General features: G+C 34.9%; 1 protein-coding gene and 1 pseudogene across 1 annotated transcript; one reads left to right on the top strand and one right to left on the bottom strand.

The window, feature by feature from the left end:
* Nucleotides 1–5,616: 5,616 nt before the first annotated feature.
* On the bottom strand, nucleotides 5,617–6,752 carry LOC118343960 (annotated as a pseudogene).
* Nucleotides 6,753–16,813: 10,061 nt separating this feature from the next.
* On the top strand, nucleotides 16,814–20,752 carry LOC109005848. Its single transcript, XM_018984913.2, has 7 exons — nucleotides 16,814–17,032; nucleotides 17,283–17,400; nucleotides 17,704–17,792; nucleotides 17,918–17,964; nucleotides 18,057–18,145; nucleotides 18,914–19,047; nucleotides 19,513–20,752. Exons 1-7 carry the CDS (start codon nucleotides 16,937–16,939, stop codon nucleotides 20,215–20,217), a joined length of 1,278 nt encoding a protein of 425 aa, XP_018840458.1. The 5' UTR covers nucleotides 16,814–16,936; the 3' UTR covers nucleotides 20,218–20,752.
* Nucleotides 20,753–22,211: the final 1,459 nt, after the last annotated feature.

The raw sequence follows: 22,211 nt of genomic DNA, 5'->3' as shown, positions 1-22,211 counted from the left end.
TAAACACACCTTTTTTTTTTTTTTTGTATTAAATGCTATTTACAGCTTTGTATGCTCTCTATCATTTGGGACTTTTTTCAATGCAAATTAATTGCAGGACTTCACCCTTGTATCTGGCATTTCATATCTATGCTAGATGTTTGAATGGCAAAACAATTGTTCCTAGTAGTTAGTTATGCCTCTCTTCTAATTGAACTCACTTCTTTATTTAGGTAAGGTGAATAACTTGATTGCTAATTACGTATTTATTGTAAGTTTAGTTGTCTCGTTTATGGTTATTCCTATAGTATTTTTTATATTCTTGGTATTGTTAATTTCTCCTACTCCTCTCCTTCCCCCTCCTATTTTCCCCCTATATTCCTTTACTCCTCCTTGCTCTCTTCCTCTCCTCGTCCTAGTTCTCCTCTCTTCCTGCTCTCCCCGTCCTCTTCGTCCGATTCTTCTCTTTTTCACGGTCCTCATCTTCCTCTTCTCTTCCTCGTTCACCTCTTGTTCTCTTCCTCTGCCACCCTTTTCTAGATGTACTATCTTTATAGTATATTTTTAGAGATCACTTCATTTTTGGTTAGATGTGATTAGAATTTTGGTGTTCCGTTTTCAATTCTCTTGGATTTTTTATATAATAGCTACCAAAGTTTGAGATTTGTATAGTAGACCTTACGCATCCCTACAACCTCAATTGGATTGGTTTATTGGCTAACCTTCAGTATTGACCCAAATGTGACGAATGCTCTCTGTCTATTGGTGATATTTTTATAATCTCCTTTTTATTTTTGTAAATGCAATTTACAGCTTTGTATGCCCTCTAACCTTGGGGACTTTTTTGTATGAAATTTTATTTGAAGGACTTCACCCTCCTATGTGGCGTTTCGTTTTTGTGCTGGATGTATGAAAAACCAAAAAATTGTCCTAAACAGTTAGTTATCTCTCTCTTCTAGTTGAACTCACTTGTTTCTTTATGTAAGGTTAATAACTTGATTGCAGAGTACGTATTTATTGTTAATTTAGTTGTCTCAATTATAGTTATTCCAATAGTATTTTTTATATTCTTGTTCTTGTTAATTTCTCCTACTCCTCTCCTTCTCCCTCCTCTCTTACTCTCTTCATCCTACTCCTATTTTCCTCCTATATTCCTCTCTTCATCCCTTCATTCTTCATCTCCTAGTCTTAGTCCTCCTCTCTTTCTGCTCTTCCCGTCCTCTTCGTCCTACTTCTATCTTCCTCATCATCCTCGTCTTCCTCTTCTCGTGCTTTTCTCTTCCTCCTCTACCTTTTTCTAGATGTACTATTTTTATAGTATATTTTTAGAGATCCTTTTTCTTTGGTCAGATGTGATTATCATTTTGGTATTCCTTTTTTAATTCTCTCGGGTTTTTAGGGTTAATTACGTTTTGTCTTCTCGAACTTTCACTCAAATCATAATGTGCATCTGAAACTAATAATTCCATCAAAGTGGACCCTCGAACTTTCAAAACTTCCCAATCTCCTCTATTTCGTCTACCAGCAGCATCAAATCTAACGAAAATTCACTACGAAGTTATAATTTTTTATCTAATTTATTATCATTGACCATATAAAATATAAAATAATATATGCTATCAATTAATAATAAATCATTAATCATTAACCATATATAAAATTATTTTATATCTTAGTTGCAAGTAAGTATGAATAATCTATGTACACAATGAAATTATTTGATATTCATAATCATATATAAATTAATAAAAAATTATTTAATGATTTATGGTTTATTATTAATTAATAACATATATTATTTTATATTTTATATGATCAATGATAATAAATTAGATGAAAATTACATCTTTACAGTGAATGTTATGCACATGAGCAGCACGTGCAATGAATTTCTATTAGATTTAACGCTGCTAGTAGACGAAAGAGGGGGATTGAGAAGTTTTGAAAGTTTGAGGGTCCACTTTAATACAATTATTAGTTTCGGAGACACATTGTGAATTGGGTGAAAGTTCGAGGGGACAAAGTATAATTAACCTGGATTTTTAATATAATAGCTATCAAAGCTTGAGATTTGTAGACGAGGTCAATTGGATTGGTGTACTGGCTAGCATTCGGCTTTAATCCAAATCCAATGAATGCTCTCGTATATAGGTGATATTTTTATACTCACATTTTTTTTGTAGAAAATTCTATATAGATCTTTGTATGCTCTCTAACATTTGAGATTTTTTTGTATGAAGTTTATTTGCAACACCTCACTCTCTTACGCGGCATTTCATATCTATGTTGGATGAATGAAGCGCAAAAAGATTGTCCTGGATAGTTAGTTATATTTCTTTTCTATTTGAACTCACTTCTTTTTTCATATACGGTGAATAACTTGATTGCTGATTATGCATTTATTGTTAATTTAGTTGTCTCGTTTGTGGTTATTCCTATAGTTTTTTTAATATTCTTGTTATGATTAATTTCTCCTACTCCACTCATTCTCCCTCCTCCCTTTCTCTCCTCGTCTTACTCTTATTTTCCTCATATATTCCTCTCCTCTCTTCCCCTCCTAGTACTCCTCGTCTTACTCCTCTCTTCCACCTCTCCTCATCCTTTTCGCCATACTCCTCTCTTCCTTACCGTGTTCATCTTCTTCTTCCCGTCCTCATTCACGTCCTCTTCTCTTCTTCCTCCACCTTCTTCTAGATGTACTATCTTTTTATAGTACATTTGTAGAGATCACTTTATTTTTTGTTAGATGTGATTAGAATTTTGGTATTCATTTTTCGATTATCTTGGGTTTTTTATATAATAGCTACCAAAGCTTGAGATTTGTAAAGGAGATTGCAACCTCGATTGGATTGATGTACTGGCTAGCCTTCGACCTTGAGCCAAATGTGAAGAATTCTCTCTGTCTATAGGTTATATTTTTAAACTCGCATTTTTTTTGTAGAAAAATCTATTTACAGCTTTATATGCTCTCTAACATTTGGGACTTTTTTGTATGAAATTTTATTTGCTCCACTTCACCCTTTGACGTGGTGTTTCATATATATGCTCGATGTATGAAGGGCAAACAAATTGTTCTCAGTAGTTAGTTATCTCTCTTCTAGTTGAACTCACTTCTTTCTTTAGGTAAGGTGAGTAAGTTGAAATCCGATTACGCAATTATTGTTAATTTAGTTCTCTTGGGTTTTTTATATAATAGCTACCAAATTTTGAGATTTTTAGAGGAGGCCTTACACATCCTGCAACCTCGATTGGATTGGTGTGCTGGCTAGCCTTCAACCTTAATCCAATTGTGACAAAAGCTCTCTATTTATAGGTGATATTTTTATGCTCACCTTTGTTTTTGTATAAAATGTTATTTATTGCTTTGTATGTATCTAACATTTGGGACTTTTTTGTATGAGATTTTATTTGCAGCACTTCACTCGATTACGTGGTGTTTCATATCTATGTTACATGTATGAAGCGTAAAACAATTTTCCTGGGTAGTTAGTTATCTCTCTCTTCTAGTTGAGCTCACTTCTTTCTTTAGGTAAGGTGAATAACTTGATTACCGATTATGCATTTATTGTAAATATAGTTGTCTCATTTATGGTTATTCCTATAGAATTTCTTATTTCATGTTATTGTTGATTTTTCCTACTCTTCTCCTGCTCCCTCCTCTCTTCCTATCCTCGTCCTACTCCTTCTCTTTTCCTCCTATAGTCATCTCCTCCTTCCTTCTCTCTTCCTCTCCTAGTACTCCTCATCTTACTCCTCCTCTCTTCCTTTCCGTGTTCATCTTCCTCTTCTTGTCCTCGTTCACATCCTCTTCTCTTTTTTCTCCATCTTCTTTTAGATGTACTATTTTTATAGAATATTTGTAGAGATCACTTTGTTTTTGTTAGGTGTGATTAGAATTTTGGTATTCATTTTTCGATTCTCTCAGGTTTTTTATATAATAGCTACCAAAGCTTGAGATTTGTAAAGGAGGCCTTATGCAGCCTTGCAACCTCGATTGGATTGATGTACTGGCTAGCCTTCGGCCTTGAGCCAAATGCGACGAATTCTCTGTCTATAGGTTATATTTTTATACTCACCTTTTTTTTTCTTTTCTTTTCTTTTTTTTTTTTTGTAGAAAATTCTATGTACAACTTTGTATGCTCTCTAACATTTGGAACTTTTTTGTATGAAATTTTATTTGAAGCACTTCACCCTCCCACGTGGCGTTTCATATATATAATGTATGCACGAAGAGCAAAATACTTGTCCTCGGTAGTTAGTTATCTCTCTCTTCTAGTTGAACTCATTTCTTTCTTTAGATAAGGTGAATAACTTGAAATTCGATTACACATTTATTGTTAATTTAGTTGTCTCGTTTATGGTTATTCCTATAGTATTTTTTATATTCTTATTATTGTTAAATTCTCCTTCTCCTTTTTTCCTCCTATGTTCCTCTCCTCCTCCCTCATTTCTTCATCTCCTCGTACTCCTCATCCTATTCCTCCTCTCTTCCTCATCTTCTTGTCCTCTTCGTGTTACTCCTCTCTTCCTCACAGTCTTCATCTTCCTCTTCTCGTCCTCGTTCAAGTCATCTTCTCTTCCTCCTTCACCTTTTTCTAGATGTACTATCTACACAGTATATTTTTAGAGATTACTTTTTTTTGTTCGATGTGATTAGAATTTTGGTGTTCCCTTTACAATTCCGTGGGTTTTTTATATAATAGCTACCAAAACTTGAGATTTGTAGAGCAGGCCTTATGCATCCCTATAACCTCGATTGGATTGGTGTACTGGCTAGCCTTCTTCTGCCTTGATCCAAATGCGACAAATGCTCTCTATCTATAGGGACAAAATGTTTTAGGGACGAATTTTTTTCATCTTCAAAAGTGATCTTTTGAAATGAAATTTAAATTTCATCTCAAAAACCTAAATTATTAAAAATATAGTTCGAACAAACATTTAGTCGTTCGAATGATAGTGTTTAAGACGAAATAGTTCTTAATAAAAGTGTGCTTCAACGAGTTCACCATAAGTGGCAAGAGAGCTTGACATTTGGTAATAGAAGTGGCGATATGTGAGCCATTATGCATGAGAGTGGTGGCAGTGTAGGGCAGCCATAGTACTAGCTTCCATGCTCCAATAAAGTCTTTTATACGAAAAAATACATAATAAAATGGTAAACTGGAATTGGAACGAAAGGAAGTTGAAGGGATAAAAGGTTTGTTTTATAAGCATTTTTGGTCCCAAATAAGTATTGGGTCCAGATGGCTATAAGAGTTTGGGCTTTTACAATCAGGTCGAGTGATCAACCCAATGAGTGTAGAAGTTAGGCTAGGCCCATCAAACCCAGCCACAACCCACTCAACCTTAATGACTAATATTGGTAAGCCTAAATGAATGGGTAGGACCGCTACACTAGAATTTGAAGTTGTTTCCATTTGGGAACTCAAGATCGAGTAGACACAACTACTTATACGGTCGGTCTTAGAGCTGCAATCCGACCAACCTGGTTCATGTATGGGCCCCACCTAACCCGACCGGTCTCAAGAACAAACCAATCCAATATGGCTCGACTCGAGATTGGAAGCAGTTAATGGGAACCCAAATCGTATACAAACAGATCCAAAAAACCTTACAAACCCACTATCCTTATACAATTTGATCAAAACCCAGCATCAGCCAATACAAACAGAGCCAATTTTCTCGAAAATTCATGGATAAATACACAATCCATGCAGAAATTACAAATCCTATTATCCCTATACAATCCGATCAAAACCTTACTCTATATGATCTAGAACATAACGATCATAATTTGAATATAAAAAAAAATAAAAAAATAAAAAATAAAAATAAAAGGAAAGGAAGAGTAGCAGTGAACCATATCAATTGGTTTTGGGATCTGGCATGGGGAAGAGGTCAGAGCTGGCACCGCGTGGTGGTGAAAACCCTAAGAAAAGTGAGTTAAGAAGACCGAAGACAATGAAGAGGACAAGGGCGACAACAATGCCGGACTTCAACTTGAAGAGGGAAAGGTATTTGCTCAACTCCTTGAGACTAGTCTTGACGCAGTCCATCTTTTTGGTTTTAGATTTCTTGGTGATCTTGGCGAAGGATTCAGTTTTCATCGTCTCCAGCTTCTTGGCAACCTTGTCAATTGAGGAACGGAGGGACTTGTAGGAGTTGGTGCAATAGATGAGGAGCCAGGAGATAGCCTAGCAGACTATGGCAGTTCAAAAAGAAATGGCCATGATGGTGAGGCTATCGGAGTACTTGAAAGGGGAGAAGATCTAAGGTGTGGCCATGGGAACAACTAGCAGGTAGGAAAAGGCGAGAAAGTGCTTTTTTCTACTGGATTCGAAGACTTTGAAACCCCGCCCGCTTTTTTTGGTCTTCTTTATAACATTATATCGGTTTCAGCGGGTTCGACCCGCAAGTTACTTAACCCGTTTTTTTGGCCAAGTCGGTCAGGTCGGGCCACACGGATGGGCCGGGTCCTAACATTTTCTACACAGGCCTAGCCAGTCTATCCTATTTTTAGTTGTATTTTATTTCTTTACTCAATTAGAACTATCCAAATAGTTAAACCGACTAAGAGCATTCTTAATAGGTTATGTAAAACCCAAGTTTTTGTAAAATTTGAAAGAAATAGCTTAATATAGCCCATCCAATGGAATACATATTTTATAACTAATATCCAGTTTACTACAATATCATCTCTACATCTATAGAACACTATGCATAATTGTATAAATATTTAATTCATTTCTCTCTCTATTTTTTACTCTTTATTCATTTTTTTATCTACTTTCTACTTTTTACCTTGAATCAAATATATTAAAAAGTATAATATTTAAATGATATAAAGAAAAAATAGATAAACTGATGTATGGTATATATATTGTAAAAGTTACTATGTAAAATAGAAAAAATAGATTTTGATGATGTATTTTAAAGGATAAGATGAAAAATCTATTGAATGTGCTCTATCATGCTTCAATATTGTTTTTTCATTTTTGTAGGTACATCCATTGGAGATTTGGCATTGGGGAGATTGTTCAAACATATATATTAAAACTATAAAGCCCTACAATCATTAATATATGGTTGTTCTAAAATTACTGTCATTAAATATGATTGTAAGATGAAAAAAATTGTTCTAACATATTACAAGCAAATTTAATGGTGCCAATTTTTCACCGCAATTATAAATGATGGTTAAATGAACTAGGTTTGGAAGGAAAACGGACTCCACACAATCACTAGCAACAAAAATAAAGAAACAAAACTAAAGAAACATTGGACGTACTCTTTCCTAGAGTACGTGTGTATATATTTTTTGGTCAGGAAGTGGATTTTGTCTATTGTGTAGGATGTAGAAGTGGAGATCCTCAACTACCATCTCAATACAGTTGGGTTCAATACCTACAATCTTATTGCAAGAGATTCACGCAATAAATTATTCAAACTAGGTGTGCTACCCGCCCTACTTGGGCAGGCACCCCGCCCTCACTTGTGTGGGAAGTCATTTTTTTCCTTGCTTCAATATTCCTTACCTCTGTATACTCTCTAGCCCAGTTCGTTTGGCAAGCAGGTGGGTGACTCATGGCCATGGCTCTCCATGCTCGGAAACCACCAGATATGTGGCTTAATCACTCCTCCTCTTCGAAACTCGAACGAACCAAAATAACCAACAAATCAAAATCTATATCGATTAACCAACAAAAATAAAACCAAACCTAGCTAATTGTGTGGTCGTGGTTCTTTGAACAAACCCACGGCCATGCCGTGGCATGTGGCTTGATGCAGAGAACCACTGCTAGTTGTGGTCGTGGGTCTAAACAAATCGACGACTACACCATGGCCTGTGGAGGAGGAGGAGGAGGAGATGGAAGAGGAGACATGTTGCACTGCTAAGGGGTTAAGGGTCGGCGACAGAGGAGGAGATTTAGAAGAGAGAAGAGACTAAGAGATGAGGGAACGATGTGAGGGTTTGAGAGAGAAGAGAGAGTTGAGGAAATAAACCCAGGGTTTTTTCCCTTTTATACCAAGCTATGCAGGTGGGGAGCCCCACCCACCCCCCGCATCTGGCATCTTACTTGCTTAAAAAATCCATCCGTCCGAGCCCATGCAGTGGCAGGAGGATGGGCTAGATGTAGGAGCCCGCCCAACAATCCTAATTTAAACCAATCCATTGACTGGATTGCTTCAATTACTGCTATCATAGTGGCTAACTAAGAGACTAACAAAATCAGTCATTTCTCAATTCTTTTTTATTTTTTACATTGCATCTACTATTTTGGGGGCGATTATCTGGAAATCCCACCATCTACTACTGATATATCTCATTTTAATTATTAATGGGATTATCTTGTTCCGAAGAAGGATAATAAAAAATAGAGGTAGCAAAGGACACAGGCCCTGAAGATAAGGCAGCAGCGATAAATGAGAATCGTCGTGTGGTGGATGCTTTATGACCCATCAATGATCAAACAACGACCAGAGGTTTAGGACCCTCCTCTTTCTCTCACGAACTAACTCTAAACATGTGAAATCAGTCCAAAAACAACTTTGTCCTGAGAGGGCTTTTGCATCATTGCGAATCCCAAGAGTAAAGATGCCCTTTTTCTTTCTTACTTCTAGCCCCATTGCTGACACCCGCCACCAAAACGCTATGATGCCATCCTTATAATTCCCTGTTGGTGCTGAGTGCTGACACATCCCATTTAAAATTCCACTTCAAATTTTTATGGCTTCTGCTGTACTATGTTTTCATGATTACAATTGAAAAAATATAAACTTACAATTATTTTATAGTTTTATTTTAAATAAAAATTGTCAATTAAAATAGAAGTTATTTTTCTTTAATTCTTACAATTATATTAATTAATAATAAAATGAATCATAAAATAATTATAAAAGGGTTATAGATATATCTATACTCTGACTATGCATGGCCAGCATTTTTTTTTTTGTTTTCAAAAAATAAGTACATTTTCTAGCACCAAATTATTATGAATTTTGCATTTTATACTAACAACTATCAACTGATATATAGCATGGTTAAATTACCAAAAACTGGCATCTTTTACTCTCCCTTAAGATCTAATTATCAAGACTATACCAACTTGCCTATTTTCATTTTATCTAAGTTTTGGATTTAATCAGGGGTTTTTATAATTTAAGGATGTAAGGTATCAATTTTAATAGTTTGAAATATACACTACAAGAAATCAGGCATTTCCAACAATTTTAAAATCATCGCAAAAAAATCGTCGCAAATAGATCTTATTTTAGGCAATTTTTAAGTTGCCGCTTAATTTTCAGTGCGAAGTTGGGAAATAGAGGAGGAGAATTTAGATCGTCGCAAATAGTCTTTTTCGGTGAAACTTACCCGCTAAAAATACATAATAGCGACAATAATTCAAAATCGCTAGAAAAAATAATGAGCTATTTGTGGCATTTTTTTTTACCATTTGCGACGAAGTATATTGCTGAAATTGACTTTTCTCAGCGATTTTAATGGTAAACAGAAATGTCATTTCCATCGATATTTTGGACAGTTGTGACGAGAAAAAAAATTCGTTAAAAATAATAGTTTTTGCGACAATTTTTTCTAATTGTTGAAATTGGTCAGAAATGGAATTTTAATTTCGTCGAAAATACAACGAATTAAAAATCGCCGCAAATGATCAAATGCAGAAATTATTAGGGGTATTTGCGACGATTTTGAGTGTTGAAAAAATCTTGATTTCTTGTAGTGATAAAGTGTAAAATCCTAATAAGAAAAGTTCTATTTATCATCCTTTACACCACACACCAACATGTGATTTGTCATTTTTGTCCTTCTATTTAAACATGCATATATTGATGTATAAATATGTGTGTTTAAATAAAATGACAAAAATGACAAATCGCATGTTGGTCTATGGTGTAGGGATAATAAGTAACATTTCTCGTCCTAATAAATGCATAGTAGATTAATGGGCAGTAATGATTGGAAGTACGGACTATTAATCACTTAATCAGCACAAGATTAGGAATTATGATACATACAAATCTATGCATAAACACCACTTGCTATATAACACATTATAATTTTAAATATAAAACTAAAACCTCAATGATTTCTAAAGATATTTGATGCATAAAGTTTTCATAGGTTAGATGTATGATGAATAAAGATCAAGATATTTTGTTAAAGAGAAATTATATTTACAGTCATAGAGTATGCAAGTACAGCGCATTTCTTTTAAAAAAAAGTGAATAAATATGAGATCTACTTGAAAAAAAATTAAATTTTTAATAGTAGACTCTACTCTTTTTTAAAAAAAATATACAATACTTACATAATTTATAACTGTAACTAACATTACTCTTACAAAATTATTAGGACCGGCAAAGTATGCATGAAATGTCAAGGACAATGAAGGACGAAGGTTTGGGCTTGGCACCAAACGTTTTTTTCCTCAAGGTGGGGCCATAGTTCAGTCACGAAGGCAATGGGCCCACTATCAGGTAGTTTTAAACAATATTTTGAACATCGTTTCAGTCAAAGTATTGAAATAAAATATTTCGATATCAGCATCGTTTTGGAATAGTCTATATATAAATATATATAAATTATAAATAGTTTGATATAAATTGGAGGGTTAAAAAATGAGTCTGCAATTTGAAAAAATGAAAAAACAAAAAACAAAAAGTAAAAGTCGAAATCTGTATATCGGCCGAAATTCTTACCAATAAGAAATAACATACTTTTCTGTACCGATTATCCAACCGGTACAGCATATTTCGACCATACTGACCAATACAAAACAAAATTCAAAACATTAGTTTTAAATCCACAAGGTTTGTGGTCAACATTATAAATTGTTTAGTCGTCTTTGTAACGGTATAATGATCCGTTCAGTTGTGTCGCAAATGTCTAATCTGAAATGATCAATAATTCCACTTCTTTCCCTACTTGAAAGGGTTAACAAACCAATAAAAAGAAAAAAAAAACAAATAGATGTATGAAATTTCAAACATCAGGCAACGACAAATTTGACTTTTCCCGCCTGTACCATATATATATACTTGCTACAACGTTAATTTTAGCAAGTAAATTGTGATGTTTAATTAATTATTAAGAATGTTTGAAAATATTTGAGAATTATAAAAACTTGTTTGAAATTACGAAATTTTAACAGACAATATCCGCAAAAATACCAAAGTGTTTAATTGTATCTTCAAAAATGTTTCTTCCGGGTATTAATACCAATAAATAAATCATGAATAGAAAGTACGTCTGAAACTCACTCAGATTTTAAAATGATCTTCTAAAGTACTCTTCCTATCCATAAGTCTTCGTAGTCGATGAATAATATTACAGATTTCAAATCCATGTCTAGTTATAAACATTTCTATCTCCATTTATAATAGTGCTTACAAATTTTATTAAGGTGGTTTGAATTGCTTTAGAAAAATTTAGATTAACTAGGGACTTAATTGTCTAGTCTGATGTGATTGATCTTTCTTTTTCTTGAGATAGATCTTATATAAATAATTGACAATAACCTTGTGTTATTGTAATAACAAAGTTTGAAGTTAATAATTTTGTTTTCGTTTCCATGGTTGGTTTGAATATGTTGGTAGATGGATCGATGGCTACTAAAGATATGCATCAATTAAGGGTTTGACCAAGTCTAGCAATTTGTCGACATTTACTTTTTAAGTTTGAAATTCTATTAAAAAAAATGTTTTTTTTTATTTTATTATTATTATCAAAGGAGCAAAATATGACCGTTGTCCAAGGTTGTCATCTCAACTGATAAATATTATTAACGTGGTATATTTTCTAACTGATTGGCTCAAATTACTTGACTGACGATTGGGCAAGGGAGAAATTCTGTACGAATTTATTAATATGTTATATGCATGGTCGTATAATTCTTTCATAATAATATATCTAAAATATATTTAGAATATTAATTTAAAGAATATTGCTAAAAATAATATTAAGATGTGTAAATTCTAGTACACACTTTTTTATATAAAAAAAATAAATATGATCAGATTCATCATTAAAAAATAAATTTTTTTATATTTATCTACTTATTTATGCCAAATTTGTTCATCTTAAACGTATTAATGTACAACTTAATTTCCAAATATAAATACTGTTAACTACTCATGATTTAAATGACTAGTTGAGTCGAAATCAAAGAAAACTTTTAGCAGATGCTCGTGTTGTACGTGAAGATCAGATGATTTACTAGTGGAGACAGCACTAATGTTTCCGAGGTGGGAAATACTGTCCAAGAGAGGCGAACAAGTGGCGACACAATTTCAGAAAATTTCAATGCATGACTAGAGATCGATGAACATAGGTGATCATCCTTTGTACGTTCATTTCTCAAGGACGATGGGCTAGCTGGAAAAGTGTGTCTGGCAACTTTTTCTGTCTGATGATTGCTGCAATATTTTTCCTGATGTATTTTTTGAGAGCAAATAATATAAAACATATTGATATAATTTTAACTTTTTAATAGTTATAATGAATCTTGTCGTTCATATGGTGTTGGAGGTCAATAATACCGTCTAGTAATTCAAAACAATGCGATATAGATTATGTAAAGATCGCACATTATTTTTAAAAAAGATGGTCTATTTTTAAAAAATTAATTTTTTTTATGTGAATTTTATATTTACTTATTTTTTTTAAAAAGAATATACAGCATTTACGCATTCTATAATTACAAATATTATTTCTCTTTACGTGGATATGGTACTCAAATGTTTATTTATAAAATAAATAATAATGAAAGAAAATAAAATATAAATAAATAAAGACATAAAAATTTACGTGATTTGATATAAAAGCTTATACCTAAAGAGCATTTGAAGGCGAAATTCATGACTATGTTTAATGATTTGACCTCACGTAGCTCTAATACATGAATGGGAAAGAATAAGGTTGTGAAGAGATTGAAGAATATGATATTGTCCCCGTAGAAATCTAGAAAGAAAGAGAGACCCAATAGAATAGTGCATTGTTTATTCTATCTCCCATGTTTGTAGGCGTAGGTCTTTCTTTTTTATTTGGAGTTATCACTTTAGAGTCTCAATTGCCTTATGTCCCTTTCATCTTTTTATATATCAGTCAATCTCTTCTCTCCCTCTCTCTTTTTATCCCTTTCTTGTATTATCTCTTCCTTTTATTCTTGTGCTTCCAGCGAATTAGACACTACGTACCTCATTTTATACTCATCGACTTATAAGTAGTAGAATTCTTTCTCATCAGTACCATTAAGATGATAATGAAATAAAAAAGAAAATTTCTTATAAGTTTTACTTACATAACAATACGACGTTAACGTGTCATCTAATTATATGTTGAAGACTATAAAATTTGAAATTTAAGGTTCAAATTAAAAAAAAAAAACTGATAAGATATGTCTTTTACTCAAAATGTATAATGTTGTACATAAAATTGTAAGTAATATATACGTAGGACTACTCAAATAAAAGAAAAAAAAAGGGATAAATTCAATAATGTCTTAGTATATCTAACGTAATTAGAAATATAAATAAATGCAAAAGGCATTTATTGCATGCATTGTGCTGGAAGTGGTACTACAATTGCCTGCCTAGCTAAAAACTCTCATGCAAGTTTGATCCCATAAGTTTCCAAAAGGTGAAAACAACGAGCTGGCATGCATGTGTTTTTTATACTTAACTTCACACATTATACAGTTGGTAAACAGAAAAGTACTAAATAAAACTATTGCAGGTTGAATTGGGCGCCGCTCACAAGACGTTCTGATCAGTTGCCCATGCAGATATGAAATGGACAAAATCCCTGATATAAAGTTAGAACAGAAGGCCGTACAGAAGCAAGCTAGCTAGCAGATGAATAGAATAGGAAATTTGCTATTTTTTTACACTGCCATATATGAAATAATTCAAGGAAATCCATCCCTGGCTAGCTAGCTAGCTAGCTAGTACGTTCACCTTTTCACATTAATTTGTTTTTAATGGAGAGAAACTAGATCATGCAGCTAGATCGGACAGGATATATAGAAGCCAGAGAGGAAAGCAATAGGTTATTTGAATTTAAAAAGGTGATCATGATTCAAACCCATAATATACATATATACATATTTATAGCTTAAGAGTACTGGTGTACGTGTGGGAAGCAAGAAAGCAAAGCACGTTGAGTAGTCATGAGTTAGATTAAAACAAAGGGTAAAATGTTTCAAAATTTGAAATCACTCAAAAAAGGCCGGTAGGTGAGAACTGCGAATAAGGTGGAAGCCACATAGGACATGACTTTGGCCACGTGGGATGGCTGGCTGTGAATAATTAACAGTACCATATATTAAAACCCCCTCCCCCACCAAAAAATAAAAAAATCATCATCTCATGCCCAAAACCATGCCGGCCACCCTGATCAAATCTCAAATATCAACTCATTTTATAATATTCAAACGAGAGAGAGAGAGAGAGAGAGGAAGCTTAGGTAGGGCGAAGAATCTCTAGCACATTTGAATGAGGACAACAGGAACATATCGTTCACTAAACACCAGCTTTGTGAGATTACTTTAGTTATAACGATAAAGTTTACAACTTTAAAGCTTTGGGAAGTTCAACTAATTACCAGCCTGCCTAGCTAATGCCCTAATCAAAGTACTGCGCTTTGGGTAAGTTTATTACCCTATATATTTATCCAAAGCCTTCATGTAAACTTTAGTACAACACCCTCTTTTCTTTAGCTATTACGTACTTCAAAGGACGAGATCGAGTTTGCTTTTAATTGTTGTGGATTTTGTTGAGTCCTGTTACACAGAAACTTCATACTCTATACATTATTTAAAAATATGTAATTTTACATTTTTTATCTTTATATTTTATGAAATATTAGGATAAAAAAGTAAAATCATATATTTTTAAGTGATGTATAAGAGTGTGAGACTTATGTCTAAAATTTTTTTTTTGTTCTAATTGATACTTCGAGTTTCGAAATTCATGAGCTAGCAAGCTAAGCTAGCGGCCAATTCTAGGCAATAAATAAACTATTTGCATTTTTCCAAACATCATGTGTGTACAAGCTAAATATATTGCTAAAAAGTACTTAGTACACATGGAGATCAAGTGTCTTCGAGCGTGGGACTTTGCCAATGAGGTCTCCGCCGTGACAACAACGTACTTGGACTTTTATCAATGTAATTAGAAAATTAATGGACGACAAATATCAAGGTTTTGACTTGTGGGACTATGTGTTTGTGTTAATGTCCAATGTGATCTCGTGTGTTTTCATTGACATTATAAACCTCCACATGACCTCAATACTTGCACAACAGTTAATGGCCAAGTACTTCTCAAACGCATTGATTAATTACTAATTTGGAGCTGTGGAAAATGAGTCCAATATTATATTCAAGAGAGATCTTCATGGTATGAAATGGCAAAAATAATTTACATTTTATACTAAAATTGATCCCACGCATTTCACTTAACGCAGCACCATTCGGCCAGCTTTCGAGAATTTTATATATCAATCCAAATTAAATAGATAAGTACTACAACTACAAAGAGATCTCACAAAAGTAAATTCATAAACTGACATTATTTCATATGATACGTTAGATCTACTTTACAATAAAAATAACTTTACAATCTAACGTATCGCATGCATCAACTCACGTCATTTTGTGAATATACTTTTGTGAGATCTCTTTGTGGCTAAAATATTTCTGAATTAAATATTACTTTCTTGAAAGTGTTATATATGGCCATGAAAACATCAAAAGACAGAGTTTTAAAAGATATAAGAAAAAATACATGAGTTTATGAAAAAGAGATTCATGATGCATTTTTCAATTAATGAGAAATATGTCATTCACTGAAACAACTTATAAAAATAAATTTATAAATTGATATAGTTTGATATGATATAAAATAGATTCGACATGATATAACATGAAATCACGTAAATTTAAGACATATGATCAGTTTGAACTTAGAACTTCTCTATTTCAATTGGGGAGGCCGTGATATAATTCAGAACTTGAGAGACGAGGATGCACATGATTGAGAGTAGATTGAAGAAGAAACAATAAACTACTGTTATATTGACACCATGGAGAGAAGATACAGCAAAAGAAAGTTACCTACTTACAAATAAATCCCAACAAAATTCTGCCAACCATAGTACCCGAAAACACTGAGACATTCATTTTGTACGTCCGATACCCATAATATCCGTTCACGGGTTCCATCCATATTTTTCGGCCGCATCATCAAACTCAGTCAGTCTACTAAATTATCATCATAACCCTTGTCAAATTTACGAAGACAGGAAGTAGTCTCTCGTACAATTACATCAAATGCCACTCCCAGCATCTTTTCTCACTCCCCTCCTCAATCGCATTTCCGGCTGGCTAACAGGCCTTCATAAATGAGCTGTAGATTTGTCAGACCCCTTGTGTCTTCTGACGCAGCACATAAAATGGCTAGCTTCAGTAGACGGCTTAAAATGGAAACTCTATTTTTCCTAAACGACGTATGAAATTAAATGCGTGTACCGAAAATGCATCAAGTAGGATAAACAGAGGAGGGGCAACAATGGAAAAATAATAATGAGGCTATAACGGATGGTCGCAGTGGGGTTGAACTCGTGACGGTTTCCGTAACGAATCGTTATCGTACCGTCTCTATGATTGATGCATTGGTACTGCGGTGTTGACGTTGAGAGATAGCTTTTTATTAAATGTCTGCATGCGGGAGTGTGTTCATAACGGCGTTATTAGTCGTCGTTTGCTATAAATTCCTGTTCTGAGACCTCTCTTTTTTATTCAACTTATATCTCAGTCTTAAAATCTCTCTCTCTCTCTCCGCTATTTGCAAGCTAGTTTGAGTTCGAATTTTAAATGGTTGCGTGAATCAGAAGCTGGGGATATTCGTGTTTTCTCGGAGATTTCTAAGTTTTCTCGAAATGGGGAAGAAAGAGCAGAAGGATCAGAAAGAAGACGCAAAGGTTGAAGCTGTTCTGAAGCTTCTCAGAAAACAAGCCCCACTTACAGTAAAGCAGGTGGGTGTGGGTTCGCCTTGATCTCACTATGCTGCTTGTCACCAAACCTTGCTATTTTCAAACAATATTGAGCATAGATCAGTGCTTGACATCTTTGTTACTAATATTACTAGTTCTCATTTCTTGAAGAATGAATATGATTTCAAATTGTTTTTATGTACGAGGGATAAAACTGCTAATCATTTTCTGGAACTTGTTTGTAAGTTTGTTATTGCCTTACACTTATGTGTGACGACACGATTGTTAACAGGAGAAGTTCTGCAACAAGGCTTGCGTAGAACGGTTTCTGAAAGCCAAGGGGGATAGTGTGAAGAAGGCTGCGAAGAACTTGAGGGCTTGCCTTGCTTGGAGAGAGAGTATTGGCACCGGTAATCCTTTCCTCCTTATTCTTCTCAAAAGCTTTCCCTACTGTTTTGATCTGCAGCCACCCACGATCTTTTCGTTGCTAGATAGCTTCTTTTCTTTTCCTTTCTTTATTGGTCTCAGTATGGGCTACGAATCTTACTTTCCCACTTTGAATTAAGCGTTAAAGTTACATTCCGCGTAATGATTAAAGTGACTAGCACTTCTCCATGCACGCACGATACAGAAAAGAAAAGAATTCAAAAATTCAAGTCTCCGGTCATTTTGTTAAAATGTCTGTGTTCTCTCGTTTCATTTTGGATATATAGAGCATTTGATAGCAGACGAGTTCTCGGCCGAGCTCAGCGACGGGATTGCTTATGTGGCCGGTCACGATGAAGAGAACAGACCCATTTTGGTAATTACCTCCCACTTGCTGATCTAAGTTCTTTTGTTTTTATGTTTTGCCAAAATGCATGATATGCGAGCTGTAAAGAGAGAGTCTGAGAGACTGAGAACAATTGTTGTACCACCCTTTTGCAGATTTTCCGGATCAAGCAAGATTACCAAAAATTCCATTCGCAGAAAGTGTGAGTACAGGAAGTTTTTGTCATCACGTTTGTAATAAAGTCCCACACGGTATTAATTAGAATGATTTTCTTTCCATGTTTTAATCTGCCAGGTTTACTCGTTTGCTTGTGTTTACACTGGAGGTGGCTATTCAAACCATGCAAAAAAACGTCGAGCACTTCGTTCTTCTTTTCGACGCAAGTAAGTGTAGGTTTGAAATTACATGGTGCCAATTAAGTTAATTTTAGCCATTTTAAATTAGAAAAATGATTCTTGGATCCGTAGTTTGCCCCTCAACGAATATTTTATTTTATTTTTTAATAATTAAGAAAATAATTATTAGTGAAGTAATATATTTTTTTAATTTTTAAAAAATATTTAAAGATGTTTAAAAATGATTTGAAAGAAAATATATATATATATATATATATATATATATATATATATATATATATAAAGTTGAGTATCAGCTCCGTTTAGCTCATTAGTCTCTACTGTACGTGCACGCTGGTCATGACTCATCATGTACGTCGCAGCCTTACTTGTCAACGAGACCAGGGATGCCACTGTGACTGTGTCGGAGCACCGGCATTGTCTGAGATACTCTCAGAAAGTGTCTAGTCTGGAGAGCCCCTGAAGTCATGTCATGGTCGAGTCCCGAATAATGGTTTGGAAGCGTGGGGGTATTATCGGGACTTGGTGCTTATACTCTCCTAGAAGTGGTCAATTTCAAAGCTGTTGTTTCCTTAAATAAATGCTCACTAGCAGAAGTACCCAGGATTCTGCAGTGCTCAGCCTTTTAATTAATTAATTTTCCTATTGACGTTAATTATAAAATAACTCTGCTATTGTTTACGTTTTTGTTAATTACTTTCATTGTGAAATAGAGTTTCTTTTAATGTTTTCTTTAAACGGATATATAAGTACTACGAGCGAGGTTAATTACTTTGAAAAAAATGTTTCATTCAGGCTATTTCAGGTCTGCATCAGCTTTTATGAATTTGTTTCTGGCAACGCTGAAAATGGTGGCGGAGTACTACCCGAGCCGGCTACACAAGGCTTTTGTCATTGACCCTCCGTCTCTATTCTCTTATCTATGGAAGGTACGTGAGATTCAAAACCATGCCACCTTGCTCTGTTGAATTTTTGTTACTTTTTAACCACCAACGAGAACCACTTTTCTGTCCCATCTTTTGCTTTGGATTTCTAAGTCAATCCTCGAACAACCCGTTTCACTTTTCTGTCCAATCTTTCAATTCATCCTTTGTTGGGTTTCAACTAGCTAGCTACCTTGTAATAAAATTATTGGACCCATGCCAAAACTAAAATTCGTTGTTCTAATAAGATATCCTAAGAGTAGAAATTAAGCTGAAATTTTGAAGGTTCTGTTGTTGTCTTTAATCAGAAGTCGTCAAGTCTATAGACATGCATGCATGATATTCTGACAAATTTATTTTCGGGTTGTGAATTGTTAAACGAGAAGGGCTGTCCATTTTCAAATTACCATTTCAATAATATTATATTCGAAGATTGGTTACTATATTAACTACATAGTACTGTGGATGCAGGGTGCTCGACCGTTCGTTGAGCTATCAACGGCCACGATTGTGGTATCCTCACTAGATTTTGAAGAATCGTTGGACTTCAACGATTTCACAAGCTACCCACGAGCTTCGTCCCTCCGATTTGACCCTTCGTCGTTGAAATCGTCGGCCAAGATCGGTTCATGCTCGTCCTCCCGCTTCTCGTTCACGGTCTCGCACCACCTTGACTCGCTCAAACCATGGTACCTGAGCTTAGCCGACACGTCGGCCTCCAAAGTAGGACCCACCACCACCCAATACTCTTCTCTAGGCCCCGCACTCATCTCCCCACTCAACGCCCGGTCCCTCTCTTTCGCATCACCGGCTGCTAGAACGCCACCTGGAAGCATCTACGGGGGTAGCTACACTAAGCCAACGAGGAAGTCCCTGTTCCCCTCGACCCCGTTGCCACAGCGTACTACCGGCGATGAACGTAGCAAAATGTCCCACCCCCGAACCCCACGGCCCTCGTTCCTCCAATCACCGGCCATGTTTTTCCGCAGGGCCGAGTGCCACGTCAGCCGTGGCGACAGGTCCCGGGAGTCGTTTCTACCGTTTCTAAAGTTCTACAGGAGGCCATACGATGAGATGATTTACAGGTCAAAGATGAGGCCCCCACTTGGTGGACTAATCTCCATCGTCTCTCCCCACATCAGACGCCGCCACATGTCCGTATCACAACGGTTCTGATAGAATTCAGTAACCCAAGAAGAGAGAGTACATAGTGGATTAACATCTCAATGACACTAGAGCTAATAATTGATTAATTATTTCTCAGTTCAAGTTTGAGAGACGAGGAAAAATAAAACAGAGAGAGAGAGAGAGAAGAAATTACAGCGACGTGCGAGGTGGGGTGTGAGAAAGTGTGCATTATGTCCAAGTTTGAGGTTTGTGGAGTTTACGAAGTCTACAAGTTTTTAGGGTTTGGTGGGGCGCAAAACGCCATGCATGGGACAAGATACATACCGTCGTCGAGACGGCGAACATTTTGCTTTTGAAATCATATGGTGGGAAAGAGAAGTACTGTATGCATCATGTACCAGGAAATTAAACCAAAGCTAGCGTTGAAAAAAGAAAGCATATCTCTGTTCCGACTCAAATCTGATGTTTTATACTCTTATTTTTTTGTCGTTTTGAAAAATGAGAGTTTTTTTATTATTAATATTTTGGAGTTGATAGAATCTTTTGTACCTACGTGGTTGGACTTTATATATAGTGAAAAAAAAAAAAAAAACCATGCATTTGAAAACATTGATTTTGTAGCGTTGTTCTTGTATTAGTTTGGTGATCTCTCATATTTTATAGGTTGGTTTCAACGTTAGCAGAGAGTTGGTAGGAATATGTGTCGGGTTTTGCTGTTGGAGAAGTCAAACTGATGTTTGAATTGTTTATCAATAGAGGTCCAATGAAAAGAAGAGTGACTGTAGCATTGGGAATTGAAAATCGACAACATTCAGGATGTACATGATATACGTTTTTGGTTCTGATGATGGCGTTTTTTGTCGTCAATCTTCGGGTGTCGTCCGTCGAGGTATCGAGCCTTTGTTACTCGATTAGCTAGTACTGACGTTAGACATTTGGGATCTTTCCCTTTGGAGTCTTCTGCTATCTCTTGTTTTTTTTTTTTTACGTGATCCATATTAAAAAAAATTAATTTCTTAATAATAAAATATACTTAAAAAAAATGTAGATACTTCCGCAATCCATAACTCTATTTAATATTACTCTTTATTTAATTTATTGCTAGTTGTGACGCTCTCTCTCTCTCTCTCTCTCTGTATTCGGCTGAGTGATGCTGGAATTCAAGTGGAGTATGACCGGGTCCTGTGCTCGAGCTTGCCTTTCCGTTGGGCTTCGGGGCTGATCTACTTGTCGGTGCTGATTAATTTGTATACTTGTGCCACTAAATCTTTTATGAAGCCTTGTGGGCTCACGCAACGAGCCCACATTCTATCTTAAGGTCCTGGCAGGCATGTGGGGCTGCCACGTGTCTGTATCACAACGGTTCTGATGGAATTTATATTTGTCATTTCAATCTCAAGTGGATTATGGGGGACTTGCACAAATAATTTCAAGTGGTTTATGTGAATTATCTAAAATCACTTAACTACTCAAATGCAACTTAAATCTTTTTTTCGAACTCTGAAGGATTGAACCAAACTTATAACATTACTTAAGGATTGTATTGTATTGTCTTTTGCTTTGAAAGGGTCGAGATGTGATGCAGCTAGGAGTGTAATCAATTCGGTCCGGTTCAGTCTGGTTCGAGGTCACGAATCATAAATTTCGATCCATTCTTTTTTCGAATAGGACCAGACCGGCCGCGACTACCCCTAAGGACTATCCCTAAGGACTGGACCAGACTGTTAGCTATCGGTCTAATTTGGTCTGATTTGATCCATATGTGTTAGGACACATTTTTTTTTTCATTTCATTTTTTGGTAGATAAATTAATACAAAAAATTAATTAAATTAATAAAACCGAAATTAAGTGAGCTCTTTAATGTAGATTATATAACTAACTTATTAAAAAAATTAATTATAATTATATTTATGATTTTAATAGTTATTAACTTAGTATTTTAGTAGAGTATGTATCTATATATAATAACATATATTATCATATGATTTATCGTATAATATATTAGTTAATTGATAGTATGTATTATTTTACATTTTATATG

Source organism: Juglans regia, chromosome 12, assembly GCF_001411555.2.
Source record: "Juglans regia cultivar Chandler chromosome 12, Walnut 2.0, whole genome shotgun sequence".
NCBI lineage: Eukaryota > Viridiplantae > Streptophyta > Magnoliopsida > Fagales > Juglandaceae > Juglans > Juglans regia.
This window is presented reverse-complemented; position numbering and strand designations above follow the sequence as displayed.